General features: G+C 42.1%; 2 protein-coding genes across 2 annotated transcripts in view; one reads left to right on the forward strand and one right to left on the reverse strand.

The window, feature by feature from the left end:
* plekhh3 (pleckstrin homology, MyTH4 and FERM domain containing H3) overlaps positions 1-15,887 on the reverse strand; it is a 39,955-nt gene extending 24,068 nt beyond the window's left edge. The window contains exons 1-2 of the mRNA XM_058654393.1: positions 15,228-15,887; positions 9,085-9,140 (exon numbers count right to left, since the gene is read on the reverse strand). Of these exons, the coding sequence (XP_058510376.1) occupies positions 9,085-9,140; positions 15,228-15,362 (191 nt within the window). The 5' untranslated portion in view covers positions 15,363-15,887. The remainder of the gene's footprint in view (positions 1-9,084; positions 9,141-15,227) is intronic.
* On the forward strand, positions 464-1,179 carry LOC131475981 (cilia- and flagella-associated protein 20-like). The gene has a single exon (XM_058654397.1). It carries the CDS (start codon positions 464-466, stop codon positions 1,082-1,084), a length of 621 nt encoding a protein of 206 aa, XP_058510380.1. The 3' UTR covers positions 1,085-1,179.
* Positions 15,888-16,180: the final 293 nt, after the last annotated feature.

Genomic DNA, 16,180 nt, shown 5'->3' on the forward strand with positions numbered 1-16,180 from the left:
CATTATTTCCATCAGTGATTAGTCCATGTGCAGAATTGGACCAAGATAATGTCGTGTGTGACAAATGAAATACATACAGATGCACATCACTGCACTACAAATACGCTATATCCGACTTTACTGTGTCTCTTTGTGATAGGGAACCACATGCAATTGCCAGAGCCATTCCACGTTAATACATGGTAATACTATGTAAAGTACCTTGAGATAATGTACGTTATGATTTGACACTACAAAGATCTGATTCGACTTTGAATGACAGTGCGACACTGTATAATAAAATCCATATTGATATGCACATTGAATTTGGAAGTTGTGACAGTGCTTCCTTTGATGTTCATAGCAAATTCATGATGTCATTTCAAACAGTTCAGAGGGAGGCAGTAACGCACCATCACTGCAATATCAAGTGCCATAATACGGCGAACAAGCAGTTTTCTGGCCGGTCAAGAACATTTTCAAGATGTTCCAGAACACTTTCCAAAGTGGACTTCTGTCTATCTTGTACAGTGTCGGCAGTAAACCTCTTCAAATTTGGGAAGCACAGGTGAAAAATGGCTACATTAAGAGAATCACAGACGCTGACATTAACTCGTCAGTGTTGGAAATTGCAGGGGTCAACATCAGTACCACCTACATCACGTGTCCTGCGGACCCCCAGATGTCACTGGGTATCCGACTACCATTCATGGTGATGGTCATCAAAAACCTTGAGCGGTATTTCACCTTCGAAGTCCAGGTGATTGATGATAAAAATTTCCGCAGACGTTTTCGGGCCAGCACTTATGTGAGCACGACAAGAGTGAACCCATTCAACTGCACCATGCCCTTGAACCTGAGCGACGGCTGGAACCACATACAGTTTAACCTGGCGGACTTCACCAGGAAAACATACGGCACTCAATATGTCGAGACACAGCGTGTGCAGATCAACGCCAACTGTCGAATCAGGAGGGTTTATTTTTCAGACCAAATGTACCCTGAGGAGGAGCTCCCGCAAGAGTTTAAAATTTATCTGCCCATCGAGCATCAGCAGACCAGGAAGCAGACAGAACCTCAAACAGAATCAGCCCCCCAAACATGATGTTTCATCTTTTCTGTGTAGATATAATGAACCTTCAGCAATGTTCAACACATCCGATGACCTCTTTCTTACCCAACAACTTTCAAAGGCATTGAAACGCTGGAACACTGTTATCTAGTGGTATGAACTATTTGGACAAAAATAAAGGGAGAAGCCGAAAGAAGAAGAATAATCTATTTTTTATTTGATTTGCAATCATTTTTACAAGTCAAGCTTAGATTAAGAACTTCAAACTGTGGACAACTGCATTACATCTCTGTGTACAGCCTGCCAGAAGTCAAGCTTCAGTTCAATATTGAATAGATTTAAAATGTGATTCTTACCAAATGAATATTAACTGTTCTACTTTCAAATGCAAGAATCTGAAGTTTGCAACAATTTTAAACCAATTAATTGTTGAGCTCTACTTCCAACATGTATAACATCTTTTAAATGGCCAGAACATATGGCACTTTTCCATTTTGCAGTTCCAACACTACTACTCGACAGAGTAGGTACCAATAAAGCAGCAGATACCAGGTACTATGCCTCATGGAAAAGCAAAAAATAAATGAGTAGAGTTGAGTAGTGCAAGGAGTGTATAATGAGAAAGCACCAATAGATCAGAAACCTGAGCAATAAGTAGGACATTAGGACTATTTGCGCAAAGAAGAAAGAGAAAGGTAATGGAAAGAAGAGGATGCAGTAATGCTGTAAAACACCAAAGAAAAAGGAGGGGATAGAGGCGAGGGAAAGAAGGGATGTAGAAGGCAGCAATGCAACATTACAGATGCCAACTGCCAAACAACTGCCTACATAAAAGCTGTTACTGTGGTAAATAATTATCAAAGAATAAAATATTTCCAGTTTCCAAAACGTCTTTTCTTTAGATTATCTCTGACATCGAAATAGGTAGGTCAATATGGAGTCACTGTTCAAATTCATAGACTTATACACCGGGACATCTCATGTCTTCGTCAGTTGTATTCATAAAAAAGTAAAGATGGTCGATAGCTGTTGTGCCCCAGGACAGGAATATACCAAAACAGTTGGGGAAAAGCAAAGGGGAGAACATTTTATCAGATCCCTCAAGACCCCTGGAGGCAGCAGTGGTGGATACATGCTCAAAGAGAGCACACAAGACGATGGGGAATTCACAGGCAATGAATTCTGCTGGTATCATGATCACTTCCCATCAGGTACAGAATCCAACACTTACCATCTTTAAAATGTATTGCTGTTATTGCGATGTCTAAAGTGTACTCCGAGGGAAAACATATCAGGCAGTTGTAGATGTTGGAATACAGCAGATCTGGAATAAAAAAAAGTCCACTCTAGCTGATTCCGTACTCCTGAAAGCACTGGGGGCATTATAAGGGTCAGACATTATTCAGTCCGTCAAGTGCTGTGATATATTGTTCCATCTCCTTGGATTTTAAGTGTGCAGTGACTTGTGACGGCTTGAGACTGGCACTGGCATCGTTTTTACTCCAGTAGATGCTTATTCTGCCACCATGACAGTATAAATAAACTGAGTCATGTGATGTCTGGAGCTCTATGGTCACGTTTAAGCAATGGATGTTTCAGACAACAGCCATCATTTTAAACTCCACAGTATGCTGTGAATATGTGGTACATATGGCTAAGAATACACTTGCTCAAACTTATAAAATACCAAAGATAAAGAAGCCGGATACTGTAGCCTCACTTGACATGGCAAATAAGATTCTAATAGATGATTTACATGCAGAAGGAGCCAGTTATGCAACATTACAGATGCCAACTGCCATAAAACATCAAAGAATTAGAAGAAAAGCATTGTAGGCTATTAGTGACGTCTGCAGGGACAAGTTTAGGAGATAGATGTCGATGCCAACTGCCATAAAACACCAAAAAACAAAGGAGGAATCTTGCTCACTATGATTTGTAATATGTCAGCACAGTCAGAATTCATGTTTTTCTGGCCCTTTTTGGACAATCCTCATCTTTAACTTAAGAGGGAGCGCCACATGGGAATACCCAAGGACAAAGGCACAGGTCCAAACCCCAGCACTGACCTTTAGTAACACAAACTAAATTCTGACCTTCAATTTAAGTGTTGCCTTGTTGGCAGTGTCAATATGTGTGCATTGTGTCCAACAAGCCAGGCTAATGTCCAAAAACAGGAGACCGGCTGGAGACTACAACAAAAGGGTAAAACTATCATCTACTGATGGAAGTAGCCCGTATCACAATGAGACATTATACAACAAATTATGACCACAAAAAAACAGAACTAACTCAATAGCAGAAGATAAATAGATGGCCATAGGCACACACAAACCACATACCATACACATCGCATGGCTGCATAGTTTCTGTAGTTACTCAACATAAACATTGTAACTTATTAACAGAACTAGGACAAGCAAACCTAACAAAAAATAGAACATTAAATTATATAAAATATAATGTGAACTTCCAGCAATCGGCACCCGAATCGTCACCAGGACAAAATACTCAACAGTTTTTTCAATTGGACGATGTGTCATTTATTTTTCATAACTGGCATCTTTTATTATTCATTAATTATGTTTTATTTTTTAAAAAACTGAAAAGTTGAATATTAGATGACCTGTTTCACGTAATTTAAAATATGTTGCAGTGTAGACCTAAAATGCAGGTTGTAGAGACAGATTATGAGGGATAGTATCAGCTTCAGCCATAGAAGAACCAATATTGGTTGACCTCTTTTCTTATGTATTAATTATAGAAATTAGTTTTATCTTTACTGTCTTTGCAGCTGTGACAATGTAAATGTCACAAAAATGGGACAAATAAAGGACTAACTTATTTTAAACATCATTAGCAACATTTCAGTCTTGAAAATGTTTAACCATGCCTTCAGTGAACTTAGAGTAGGAGGGAGAAATCTACTCAACCTTGGTGTGATTAAAGCTAGTGTATGTCTCAAGTCACATCTGCGTTGCCGTGTTTCAATTGATCATTTCTTTCCAGCTGCAAAAAACATGGCGTACAAATACAGAAAAGGACATATGTAATGTAGTCTAGAGCAACTGTTTGAGCACTGTTGATGAGAGGATGAGAGCTCTGATTCTCCACAGCTGTCCAGCAGCCCTACCACCACCACCACCACCACCACCACCACATCGTCCCCCCGCAGACACACACACACTACCCCCCCCCCCCCCCCCCCCCCCCCCCCCCCCCCCCCAGATTCCCAGAAGCCCCAGCAGAGGCTGTCATGGTGGGGCCTTCAGTGGGCAACTTCCTGTGGAGTGCAGGAAACAATTTGACATGGGGATTAAGGAGCACAGAGAAAGGAGCAAGAGGACATCAACACAGAGCACCCCACTCTATGTCTCATTCTCCCTCCCCCTGAGGACTAAAGTCAGAGACTGCAGGGGAGGAGCATCATTCTAAAATCACACTACTTACTGCTGAAGCTTTTAATGTGTTAAAATAAAAAAAAATCAATATTCCTCTGCTCTGAGGTTAGGTTCTCTGATGACATGGACTTACTTTTAGCAAATTTTCCAGCTCTTCTCTAAGAACAAACACAGACAAATTAGAATTTCTGTTTCAAAAACGTCCTCAAGTAGTATGTTTTTGGAAGTCGAAGCAAAAATGTCTCCGACATAAGCTACCTTGCAATAGCCAAACAGAAGGAAGTCCAAAAAGAAGAAATGCGGCGTGAGAAAGAAACAAATGTTTCCCTTTATAACTTCACACAGTGTATTCTATTAGAAAGCTACAGCAAATATTAACAGCATGTACGGATGCTTGTGTGCAAATGTCCTCGAGCAATTATCCAGAAGTGAGAGACTTGTGTAAATAAGGTGAAACAAAGATGAGTTGTTCGATACTCATACATTCACCACAACTCATTGGTGGGTGCCGTATTTTCTAAAAATTCAACTCTGGAACAAAACCCAAAGTATTGGCATTGGCTGATCAATATTTATTGCATATTAACCTAGTAAGTGTACATATTTCCATCCAAAAGTTTATTTTAGAGAACAAGTATCAAATGTTTCACCTCTTCATACGTTTCCCTTAGGAGTTGTTGTTTGCTTGGTCTTTCTGCGTCAGTAAATCTGTGATCAACTCCAGACTTCAAAAAGCTGTGAATGTGCATTTACCAGGATTAGTTACACCTGGCCTTGACCAAGCCGCGCCTTCTCATCCTGGTTTTGGCATTCGTGCAGCAGACTAAGCCAGGATGAACTCGGTAGCATAGGTTAAGCCTCACATTCTCAGATATCCTGGATTTCTTAATTCGACTTTTGTGCAACAGCCCCCTGGTTGTTGAAATCTTGTGTTGCCTATGTTGCCTATGTTGAGAAAACGGGCTGTAATATGATCTTTTTGTAGATCCCTGGACACTCAGGAAATGAAATGTCTGATAAACTGGCTAAAGAAGCATTGGCCAGGGAAATGATGGATCATAAGGCGTGTGGGGCTGTTACTAAACACTGAGATTTGGTCATCACAACTGGTGAGCCTATTATCTGCAGCTCTGACACCGTGACACACATAAATCCACCAAGTTCTAGGCAGCACAGTGGGTTGATTAGTTTGTGACCATATGTGTGGTTGTATCTGCAGAGGTGATGAGTAATTGATTTCAGTCCAGGGTCTAATCAGAACACAGAGACGCTAATTACAGTTAGAAAAGCAGTGTCCTTGCTGCTGGGCTTGGGTGACCACAGTGGAGCAACAGTGGGAGACACAGCCCAGTCCCAGCATACAAAGTGGGTCCTTGTGACCACAAGAAGATGCACATTTGTGAAGATGACCCTTGCGCATTCTAGCGCGTCACAGAAATTCTAAATCCGATGGACGAAACAGACAGATGGCTCCCAAAAGGGCAATAGTATAAATGAACTCAAACCAGCTGCCTCATATACTGCCAACAAAAGACGGGCATTAATCATGTTACACTGATTTGACCTCATGTGAAACAGCTTTAATCAGAAAATACATGCCTTTACTGAATAATAACACTTTCTCTTTGTATAAATCCATCTTTCTAGTCTCTACCCCCTCCCCCACAGTGTGTAGGACTGGCTGCCTGAGCCTCTGGCTGAAGCTGGGCTGGTGGGAAAATGGGAATGTGGTGATTAAGACTGGGCCTATATGACCTCCCAGCTAAAAATACGCTGTTTACTCAAGACCACTGCCAAGAAACTCTGGACTAGGCAGAGGGGAGAGGGAAAAAAGTCATGTTTTTAAAAAAGGGAGGGGTGGGGGGTGAGACAGGAAGTCTGAGTTTGTGACTGGAGGAGAGGAGAGTTTGTGCTGATCAGAAAAGAAATCTTATGATATAGAGTTTTGTTAGAAAGTCCAAATGAAGTTGCCTTGATAGTGAATTCACACTTGGAGAAGGCATTCATTAAAAGTGTCTTTATTTGCTGATGCTGTAAATGGGATCAATTTGTGATGGTTGGACGGTTGACAGACAGGCTGACCGACACTCAGACAGGCAATTACCAGAGGCCCACTTCTAAGCTTTGCACGCAGACACTCACATGTTTCATGCATTCACCCCCTCTCTCGTGCAGACGACTGTATATCCACACACACACGAAACACATTATCAAACACTGGTCTCTTTCAGCTAGAGTTGCCTGGCAGCTCGTACCAAGAAATGTCAAGTTTTGACAGTCAAATCCATCAAAAAAGAAAAAAAAAACGGGGCGTGGACTAATGTGAAAGCAGATGGAACAAATGATGAAGAGATGGAGACATCCTTAAGTGTCCACTTTCCTTTGGGTTTAGTTTGCACTGCTCTGCCCTGGCTAAGAGTGAGGACAGTGGAGGATTAAAAAAAGTGATGATGTAAGACAGACCTGAGTGTGAACACGGCAAGGGGTGCAAGGCTGAGACCTTATGCCGTCTGCCTGTATTATGTCCTTCAAACAGACACCTGTGAGAAGTACAGGCCCACTACAGCACCTCCAGATCAGTCGCGACTCTTCCGTACTGTGTCAGTCAAGAAGATATCATAAACTGTGATGTTTGATGAAATTCTAAATCTAAAAACAGCCACAGTTATCACCTTTATGACAGTTTAAAAATATTAACTTTTGCATGGTTACATTTTTCGGGTAATTTGTTTTGTTCATAAAACAAATATACACTAGTAAAATCAATCATGTGACCAAGGGTAGACAGTATAATTTTTGCTCATTATTGAGCTACATGTTGATTTGATATTTTGACTGTGTTTCCAGCTTCTGGGAAATCTTAGCTGTGATGGCATAAACTGTATTTTAGTGAAATTGATATAGTATTTCATGATAAGCAGCAACTGCCAATGCTACAACATATAAAGCAACTCAGAGATTGAAAGATTGCCTCTGGTTATCCGTTGCTCATCTGTTCGGGGTTTAGCACAGAGAGCCTCGATCCCCTTACATGGGTATTTAATGACCCGGAGATTGAAGTCAACATAGTAATTCTACCTCTAAATACTATAAAAATGCATAATACACAAAACAAATCATCATCGACTACAGTAATATTACTCATTTATCCAGGAAATCAGGGATACCCCAAGATGAGCAGATATTTGCTGTGTTTTAACAGAGGTCGTATGAAATATGTTAAATTACATTCCAATTCCTTAATTCATGACCACCATATTTTGGCTGTAATTCAAACTACCAGCTGAGACTGGAGAGCTCAAATCACTGATACAATAAAAGTGCATAGTAAAGAGCTGCCTGCCCTGTGTTACCGGGTTTGTACAGCGTGGATGTATTTGTGGGGATGCCACCTGGATGGGGGTTGGGGGGCAGGGTTCACAACTTGTGTAATAAATGCTTATATAAATATTTTTGATATAGAAAAACGATAAATAAAGTTGAAAGAAGAGCTGCCTGCCCCTGCTACATGAGACAACAACAACAGCAATACCATGACATGGCTTTTTTTTTTTTCCATATGTCTGAACTCCTGGGAGTGTCTACTCGCTGGCCAGGTAATGAACAAGCGCTGCACTCTCTAATCTCTGCACGATGATTACAGCCGGGCTTTTAACACACTCCCTTCAAAACCACCACAACTATATTGTAAAAGTGACACACGCATACACACACTCACTTCTGAGGCACACCTCTTTTGGGAGTGCTGCTGAGGTACTGTAAGGTCTGAGTCACCCTCCACACTTTCCTTCTCCGTGTTCCCTGTCGTTCTCACCGGCCCCCTTCCTGAGGTAGCCCTCCTCTTGTTGAGAGTTACTTCAGACACGCTTTTATTCATTTACGTACGATCATCCTACAAGAGGAGGTTTGTGACTCACTGACTTTGAGTGTCAAGGGCATGATACTAGAGATACCACAGAGGAGCCTGGCTGCATCACTGTCTGAGATCACAGTCCTGTACTAATGGTCTGGATAAAGCTCTCCATTAATCACTCCTTCTCACTGTCACTAGCATTCACTTGTAAAGCACATGACCATTTCATTATGTGAGTCCCACAGTGGTTCCTTGTAACTGGCCATTTGAATGTACAGTCAAACTGCCAAAGTAATTGGATTTGTTGATGCAGAATCTGGATTGTCAGCTGGAGAATGTCACAACACTAATTGGGTGAAAACTTCCAGGTTCGAAGGTTGACAATATTGGCCAGTGCAGGCCCTAACAACAGCAAAAGATCTTTGAATGGAAAAACTGAAAACGCCAAGAGGTTAAAGAGCAAGAAGTGCCATACCCACAAGCAATTAAAATACAATCACATTTTGGACCTTTTTCAATATAAACATACATGTTATGTAGTGTACTGATGTGAGTGAGCGTGTAGCTATGAGGATTAGCACATGAGAACAGTCCTATGATATTACATAACTTACACAGAGGGAAGTGAACAGTTACATGATAGGCCTGTACTTATACACAAGCAAGGCTGTGGATAAATACAGAAATCCCCCCCAGGTCTGAGAGGAAGTATACCACTAAAAAAAAGGAACTATTAGTTCCTAAAAATCATTTTAGGGGCAGTTCTTCTCTTTCCTTACCCATTTGTTCCATTGGCTGTGCGAGTTGGTTGTGAAACAGTCACCTCAGCTGGACTCTGTCAACAAAAAAGAACACAGAAAAGAGGGTAAATGGATGATAATGCAACACAAACACTAGTCTGTCCTTACAACACATCCACAGGTTGTAAAGGTCCCTCAATGGTTTGCCTTCAGTGGCCATATTACAGTAGACCATGCAGCCACTCTTGGCAGTCTCAGCACATAGCTGCTCTGTTCCTGTAATGCTTGGCTCTCACTTGCAAGGGGTGAACTGGTGGGGAGAAATATGGCATGCAAAACAGGCTCATTTAATATAGGAGTGGGGAACAGAGGAATCTTTTGTGCAGTAGCTGCATGCAAACCCCAAAATGCTTTTATTGCGATCAGTCACTTCTCTTAGAAGGGTAGTTGACCTAAAAATAAACCTTGTCTTTGGAATTGCTCTCATAACGGGACCAGCTGCCTTCATCTTTTCAATCCATGTTTATAGGGGCACGAGTTGGTGGCAAAAGGCTGTTAAATTGAAGAAAAGAAGTAAGGACACAGAAACCTCTGGGCCTGGGCGGGGGTTGTTTAAAAACGATATGTAGATGCGATGATTATCTGAGAGCCATAAAACTTGGATCATGTCTGCCAGCTAGTGATGCAGCCAGCTAATCATATCAGATCATATTCCCTCCTTCTTGGCTATCAGTCTTGTATGGAAAGTCCTGCTTCTTAAGACTATCAAGAAAACTACCACAATTAGATACGAAAAATCTAATTTCATGGGTGAAACTATTAACTTTTAATTCCAGGACCTCTTCATAACCAGCATAGTGGGCGAGGACGTTTCCTTTCGATATGCTCCAGTCCTTAGATTCCCTGACTTTGAAAAACCCCATCAGACATCAGAGCCTGTTGGCAATCTGGACTGATTCCCTGCTGTGCGAGGCAGCACTGTGTGTCCCAGGGCTTGACTCTGCGAGCCACAGCCTTGAGCCAGCTACTGCGGCTGAGCTCGGGGGTGTTGGCCTACCTGAAACACTATCCAGGTCAGCTCTGGGCCCCTAAGAGTTCACACACCACACTTTACTACTGGGCAAACTAGCCTAAGTATAGCCCATGCCCTGTAAAAACAGTCTACTGCTTCTTTTTAGATGGCTCAAAACTAACAAAGAAAACATGAACTGTAAATTTATAGGCTAGTGTGGAATCTGTGTTATATTTACAAAACAGATGGACTCTGGAGCAAAATGGGGAAAGGATGAGGGTTTTGATAATGAGATGGGATTAATGTTTAACTAAGGAAACGATACTGTAAATGTCAAACCAGACGAGCAAGAATAACTGAAAAGCGAATTGTGAATGGAGGAGTGTGTGCGGTACTTCCCTGCCCCTCTTTTAACCGTAAATGATTCAACCATGCAAACAGGCCCAGAGAATAAAACTCAGACGGCCTGCCATGACTGTAAATAACAAATCAATACCAATCACATCAATGACTTTAAAGCTGTAAATTTGTGATATAAACTATGAACTAAAAGGGTCAGGTTGATTGAGTTAAAAAGTTTTATGTAATTCCCCGTAAAATGTGACAATTTACAGAAAAAAAGCTTTTCTTTGGAGTTAACTGGCTGAGGGATGAGGAACAAGGATAGCGTGTGATGCAGAGCTCTGGCAAAAGCTCTACCTTTGGACGGGCAGAGGATGAATCACTCCAGACTAGAACAGAGCATGAAGGGAAAGATGCTGTGATGTGTTCGTTCCATGGCTGACTTCCGCTCTCGCTTTCCCTCTGTCTACTCTCTCTCTCTCACCCTTCAGCTCTCCTGGGAGGCTGAGTAACCAGGAGGAAATGCTTGGGCTCAGCCAGTGTTAGCCTGAAGACCAGATGTGTGGCCTGGAGGTGGTGAGGCAGAGATGCAGCGGAAACCAAATATAAACCAGCGTACCATGACACCTTTGAAGACAGGGGGCAGTAGTGGTGGTTAATGGGAGCCACTCTTAACATAGCTAGACTGTGTCTATTTGTAAATACACTGCAGTGCTCTGATCCACACTTACAACTGTCCAGGGTGGCAGTAAGTCATTGGCAAACGTGACTACACGTAAATTATGTTACAGTGGAAAAATGGAAAGAAGAGAGAATGACGGATGTCTTGTCCTAAAATTAGTGTCTTTCTGTTCTGACACTGGTGGCATTCAGCTCAGTGTTACTGTTTGGGCAGCTGTTGGAGAGCTGTTTCATTGAATGAGGACTGTAAACATACAGGGAAAGGGTTCCGACACGGCTCTGTGCTCTTAGAGACCAAGCCTCCACAAACTCAGTACTGACTCATGATTCCAACCTCAGTAAGAGCAATCCTGGCAAGAAACAAGTGTGTTGCCACTGGCTTTGTTGCTGTGGATGCTACAAATTGTGGCATCCTCTGGCAGCAAGTAGGAAAACAACTCTGCAGATTGTGGCAAAGGTTTTGGATGTCTTCAGCGAGGGAGACTCCACCAGACCCGTGGGTTGCTGTGGTCATCCCTGGCAGTAGCTGCCTGCAGAGTCCTGCTAAATGGAGTATTTCAGAATCACAAAGGCACAAGAGGCACACACACCCAGGGAGGTCTGACCTGCTGTCTGAAAATGTGGCTTGTCAAGCTCCGGACGGATGGAGCTCACTGTATAAATGACGGAACGTAGCCCTGAGGGGGTTGCCCAGGAATCATAGTAGACTATCTTCAACCCTCCACCCAACCCCCGAAATTGACACTATGGAGAGCCAAACAGTATCTGCTAGCTCTATTTATTCTAAAGGGGAGGGTCTCTGGAGAGTACAACAAACTGAAATTGTGTAATAGTGGGTCAGCTGATGATATTGGCTTAGCATGGTTCAACTGTGGTGTTAAATATTGGCTCCACATGCACTTTTGACACAGAGATACAATACATGGCATCACCCAGTGACATGGATCAAAAGAAAGCAGGATTTGTGAAAGTAGATTTTTTTTTGTAAGCATCAGGGAATCAATAATCAATAATGGCACAAAACCTGGGGGATTTCATTTTGTGTGATTAGTTCTCCAATAGAGAACTAATCATGCAAAATTAACAGAGCTAATAACAATAAATGCAATAGATTAGACCAAATGCAGCTCAAAGGCAAATATGTAACTGTGATTAATAGAAAATGTTTATTATTTGGAAGGTTTAGGATGAATTGATCCATATTTATCAATATTAATGAGCATGAAATCAATGGCACCAAGGCCAGAAGCCTTAGTGATGCAATAAAGGGAGAGGAGCTCTATAGACAAAAAGCCCTATAGACCTTATGAGCTACACAGTAGTTTGTTTCTACAAACATACATCAACTGATACTAAAACATTAAAGGCGACATAGACCGGCTGAGAGCGTCAGTGAGGAGATATTTCGATCGGCTCGTTTGCAGCGACTAGGAGGATTTTAACCATGAAAACATATATGTAAGTAGACCTCCATAACTAACATATATGTGCGAAACGAGCATTCGATGTCACCTTTAAGACATGGCTTTCTTTTGGTAATTCATTTTGTGGGATTTTTTGTACCATTTCCTAAAACAGATGTTCCAAGAAAACCATCCCTTCCTTACTCTAATTAATGTAATTAAGAGTGCCGGCACCAAGTTCAGTCGGCTTGTGTCAACAGGCAAAGACTAGTGACTGATGACCAGCAAACCTGAAAGGGGATTATCTTTGTTAAATGTAGGTGAAAATTATTCAACCTATTCAAGCATCCATTTGTTCATACAACTCCTTATACAAATTAATTGTTTAAAACTATCCAAACAATTGTGACATAAGTGGATTCTCAGCTTCGACTGGTATGCCTTGGGCTAGTCCGACCTAACAACTGGTGATTCACTGATGACTGACTTTATGCATCCAGCTAAATCATTTTGCAATTATGAGCATGGTTGCAATTTTAAGGAAAATTACAGGGAGAAGGTGTGTCTACCTTTTAAAAGCCTTTTTGCTGGGACATGTCACTATGATTATTAACTGACAGCAGATATGGAAACACTGTTGGGATCCTCTGACCACTGAGCAGATTATGACTAGGATGGGGATGTTTGCCAAGCAGGAGAGTGGTACAAACCAACATCTCCCTGGTCTGGATACCCTGTGGCAACAGATGTTGCTCTTATCTGGTTGCTGCTGGCTCTGTTAGACTTCTGTTAAGGCGATAACTGTATAAAACATCTGTTCCCAACGTTTTCATGCAAATTGCTGTGGTGTTGTAAGAAAACAGATAAATAGGTCATTAAATAGATGGCATGCTCCAGCAGGTAGGCTATTACTTTCACCTGAACAACCATGGCTGTTAGCATAAGCCATCACTCAGCAAAATAACTGATGAGGCAAAGGACAATAAGAACTACACGCAAATCCCTATAAATATTGAATCTAGATTTTTCATTTAAGTTCTACATAAAGAACTGTAGGTTGAGTCATACATAAAGAGCCTACCTCAATTCAAGGCAACAATGCACCCTCACAAGTGGATGGGACAATGCTGAACTCTCTGTGCCTGATCAGATGACTAACATTACAGAGAAGACAAGGCCACAGTCTTATTTGCAATTGAGTGGACAGAGGCCAGACACACAGGATCAGTTCAACAAACTGGGTTTTACAGCTTGCACCACTGTGTGTGTGTGTCTGTGTATCTTTCTATGACTGCTTCAACAAATGCTTTAATGGAAAGCATCAGTGTCAGGATGTTTCAGCATTTTGAGTCCACACAGATCCAAAAGGTAGTGCGAGGGCTGTGGTTCCAATTACATTTACATTTATATGCTAACATTTAGCTGCAATGGTCAAGGTTAGGGTAAGGTTCATTGAAATGTCTCATTATTGTCATAGATATAGAAAGACCAACAGGCATTTGTGTGTTTCTGTGTTAGAATGACCATTTTGACCATTTTGGTTGAGGAGACATTTTGGTGTTGTGAGGACATTTTGGTCAGTCAGTCTGGTCAACTTCAAAGAGGCTTTTCAAAGGTTAGGAATTGGTTTTAGGATTACGGGTGTAATTAGGTTTAGCTTACTTGTGATTGTTAAAGCTGCAGTAAGCAAGCCTGCTAGAAACATAACATGGTTGATTGTTGAATTTCATCTGCATGTTATTAAAATACTAAATACTATTAAAATACTAATGCTTCCATTTTTGTTTGCGATAACTGTCCAACACTTTGCAAAGTAGCAACTTGTGGGAGCACCTGTACTCTCTCCAAACTGCCCTGTGATTGGTCAGAGTCTTCTATCACTCTCTCCAAACTGCCCTGTGATTGGTCAGAGTCTTCTATCACTCTCTTACCTACCTTGTGATTGGCCAAAGTCTCCTGTGATGGTACAGAATTAGCTCTGGTTCGAAACAGAATGCAGAGGAGCAGCGCAAGTGTTGTCACTCTCTCAGATCATTTGATTTAGACTGTGTTAAGAGATAACTTTATTATGTCTAGGGTATGTGTTGTGTGTCCACTACTATAAAAAGACAATGGGTAGTCCTCATTTGGACCAAAAGATTTTTTTTTTTTAGATACTTTATTAATCCCCTTAGGGAAATTATTCTCTGCATTATGACCCATCCTAGAATTAGGAGCAGTGGGCTGCCAAACTGAGTAGAGCCCGGGGAGCAATGGGGGTTAGGGTACCTTGCTCAGGGGTTGTGGTTTGGGTAGTTATGGTTAAGGTTAGGGATATGACTGTGGTTAGGCAGGGTCCTTAAAAGACAGTGCGTGTCTGTCAGCTTCTAAACTTCTTGCAAATCTGCAGTCAAACAGCAGCATCATTCTGTGTGTCCTGCATCAGTGAACAAATACACCAAAGCTCACCACTTCAAAAACAACGAGCCAGTCTCAAGTGGTTTAATAAATCATTCTGAAAAACCGATCCAAATTTACTTTTCAATCATTGAGTAATCATCCTCTTATCAAGAAATCAGGCCATATCTGTTAACCAAACTGGAATTATCCTGGAGTTGACCCTGTTTTATGAATTGTTCAAGGTGCAATGTGCAACACTTTGTTTTGTTTTTTTTACAGTTACAACTTGACATTTGTTATGCACATTGTAAATTAATGCACGGGTGCTGATGTCTAGTGCAGGTGGAGAGAGAGAAAGTTCCTACCCGTCCGTTGGGAGTCGAGTCCTCCTTGTTGCGCAATTCAAAAGACTCTTCCTCCTCTTTCTCCCCATAGTCCCGTCCGAGCAAACTGAAGCCCTGCCTGCAGCACAGAAAGCACCAAACTCCTTGCAAAGGCATTCAAATGAGGTTACGTGAGTCGCTCTCTATTATCCGGTCTGTGAATTCAGCATTCACGGTGGAGTCTGAGGCGCGAGTAACTCCAACAAGAGCTGCGTGGGAGCGAACAGGACACCCTCTCCCATAGATGTCCAGCAAAGAGGAGAAGGAGGATGAAGAAAGGCAGCATCAGCTCACTCTCTCCTCTCGGTCTGAGAAAACAGTAAGATGTCTAGTGACAGCGCATGGTCGCAGCTGTACTCCAGTCCAGAGACGTGCCTTCAAAGGAGAATCCTCCTCTTCCTCCCGCGAGGACAAGCTTCCAGTTGCGTCGACACCTTGATGTCCCCGTTTGAACAACTTCACGCCACTACAGTGTAAGTTTTAAAAGACAACAATTTGGCGCCCAAAACACGAAGCGGGGGATAAAAGTACGACGAGTTGAACGAGCCGAGTACACGCCATGTTGCTGCTATGAAGACATTTTTGGAGTAACGTGTAAGCAACGCACCTCTGTGAAGCTCCGACTGTCTGGGTTTGAACAAAAGCACGCTGCAGCTGGAACAGGGTAGTGTGAGAGCGGAGGCCACGCCCACACTGACATCGCAACACAAATGTGATTGGCTGAACACGGACACTCCCCGGGAGGACACGCCCCCTCCACATTGACAGTAATCATGTGGCCCATGCTTAGGCTGTGTATGTAGACTACATGACAGTAATCAAAGCGTTCAAATCACCACGTAGTCCCAGTTAAAGTCCTCACAAACTACAGTCTGCACTTGCAGTTCCTCTGGCAGCTGTAATATGCATACAGGCAGAGGTTGAGTAGACCCTAT

Source organism: Solea solea, chromosome 16 (assembly GCF_958295425.1).
Source record: "Solea solea chromosome 16, fSolSol10.1, whole genome shotgun sequence".
NCBI classification, from domain to species: Eukaryota; Metazoa; Chordata; class Actinopteri; order Pleuronectiformes; family Soleidae; genus Solea; species Solea solea.

Bases quoted from the DNA above. Each gene is read 5' to 3' on its own strand.
- LOC131475981 (XM_058654397.1), top strand. From the start codon at position 464: ATGTTCCAGAACACTTTCCAAAGTGGACTTCTGTCTATCTTGTACAGT.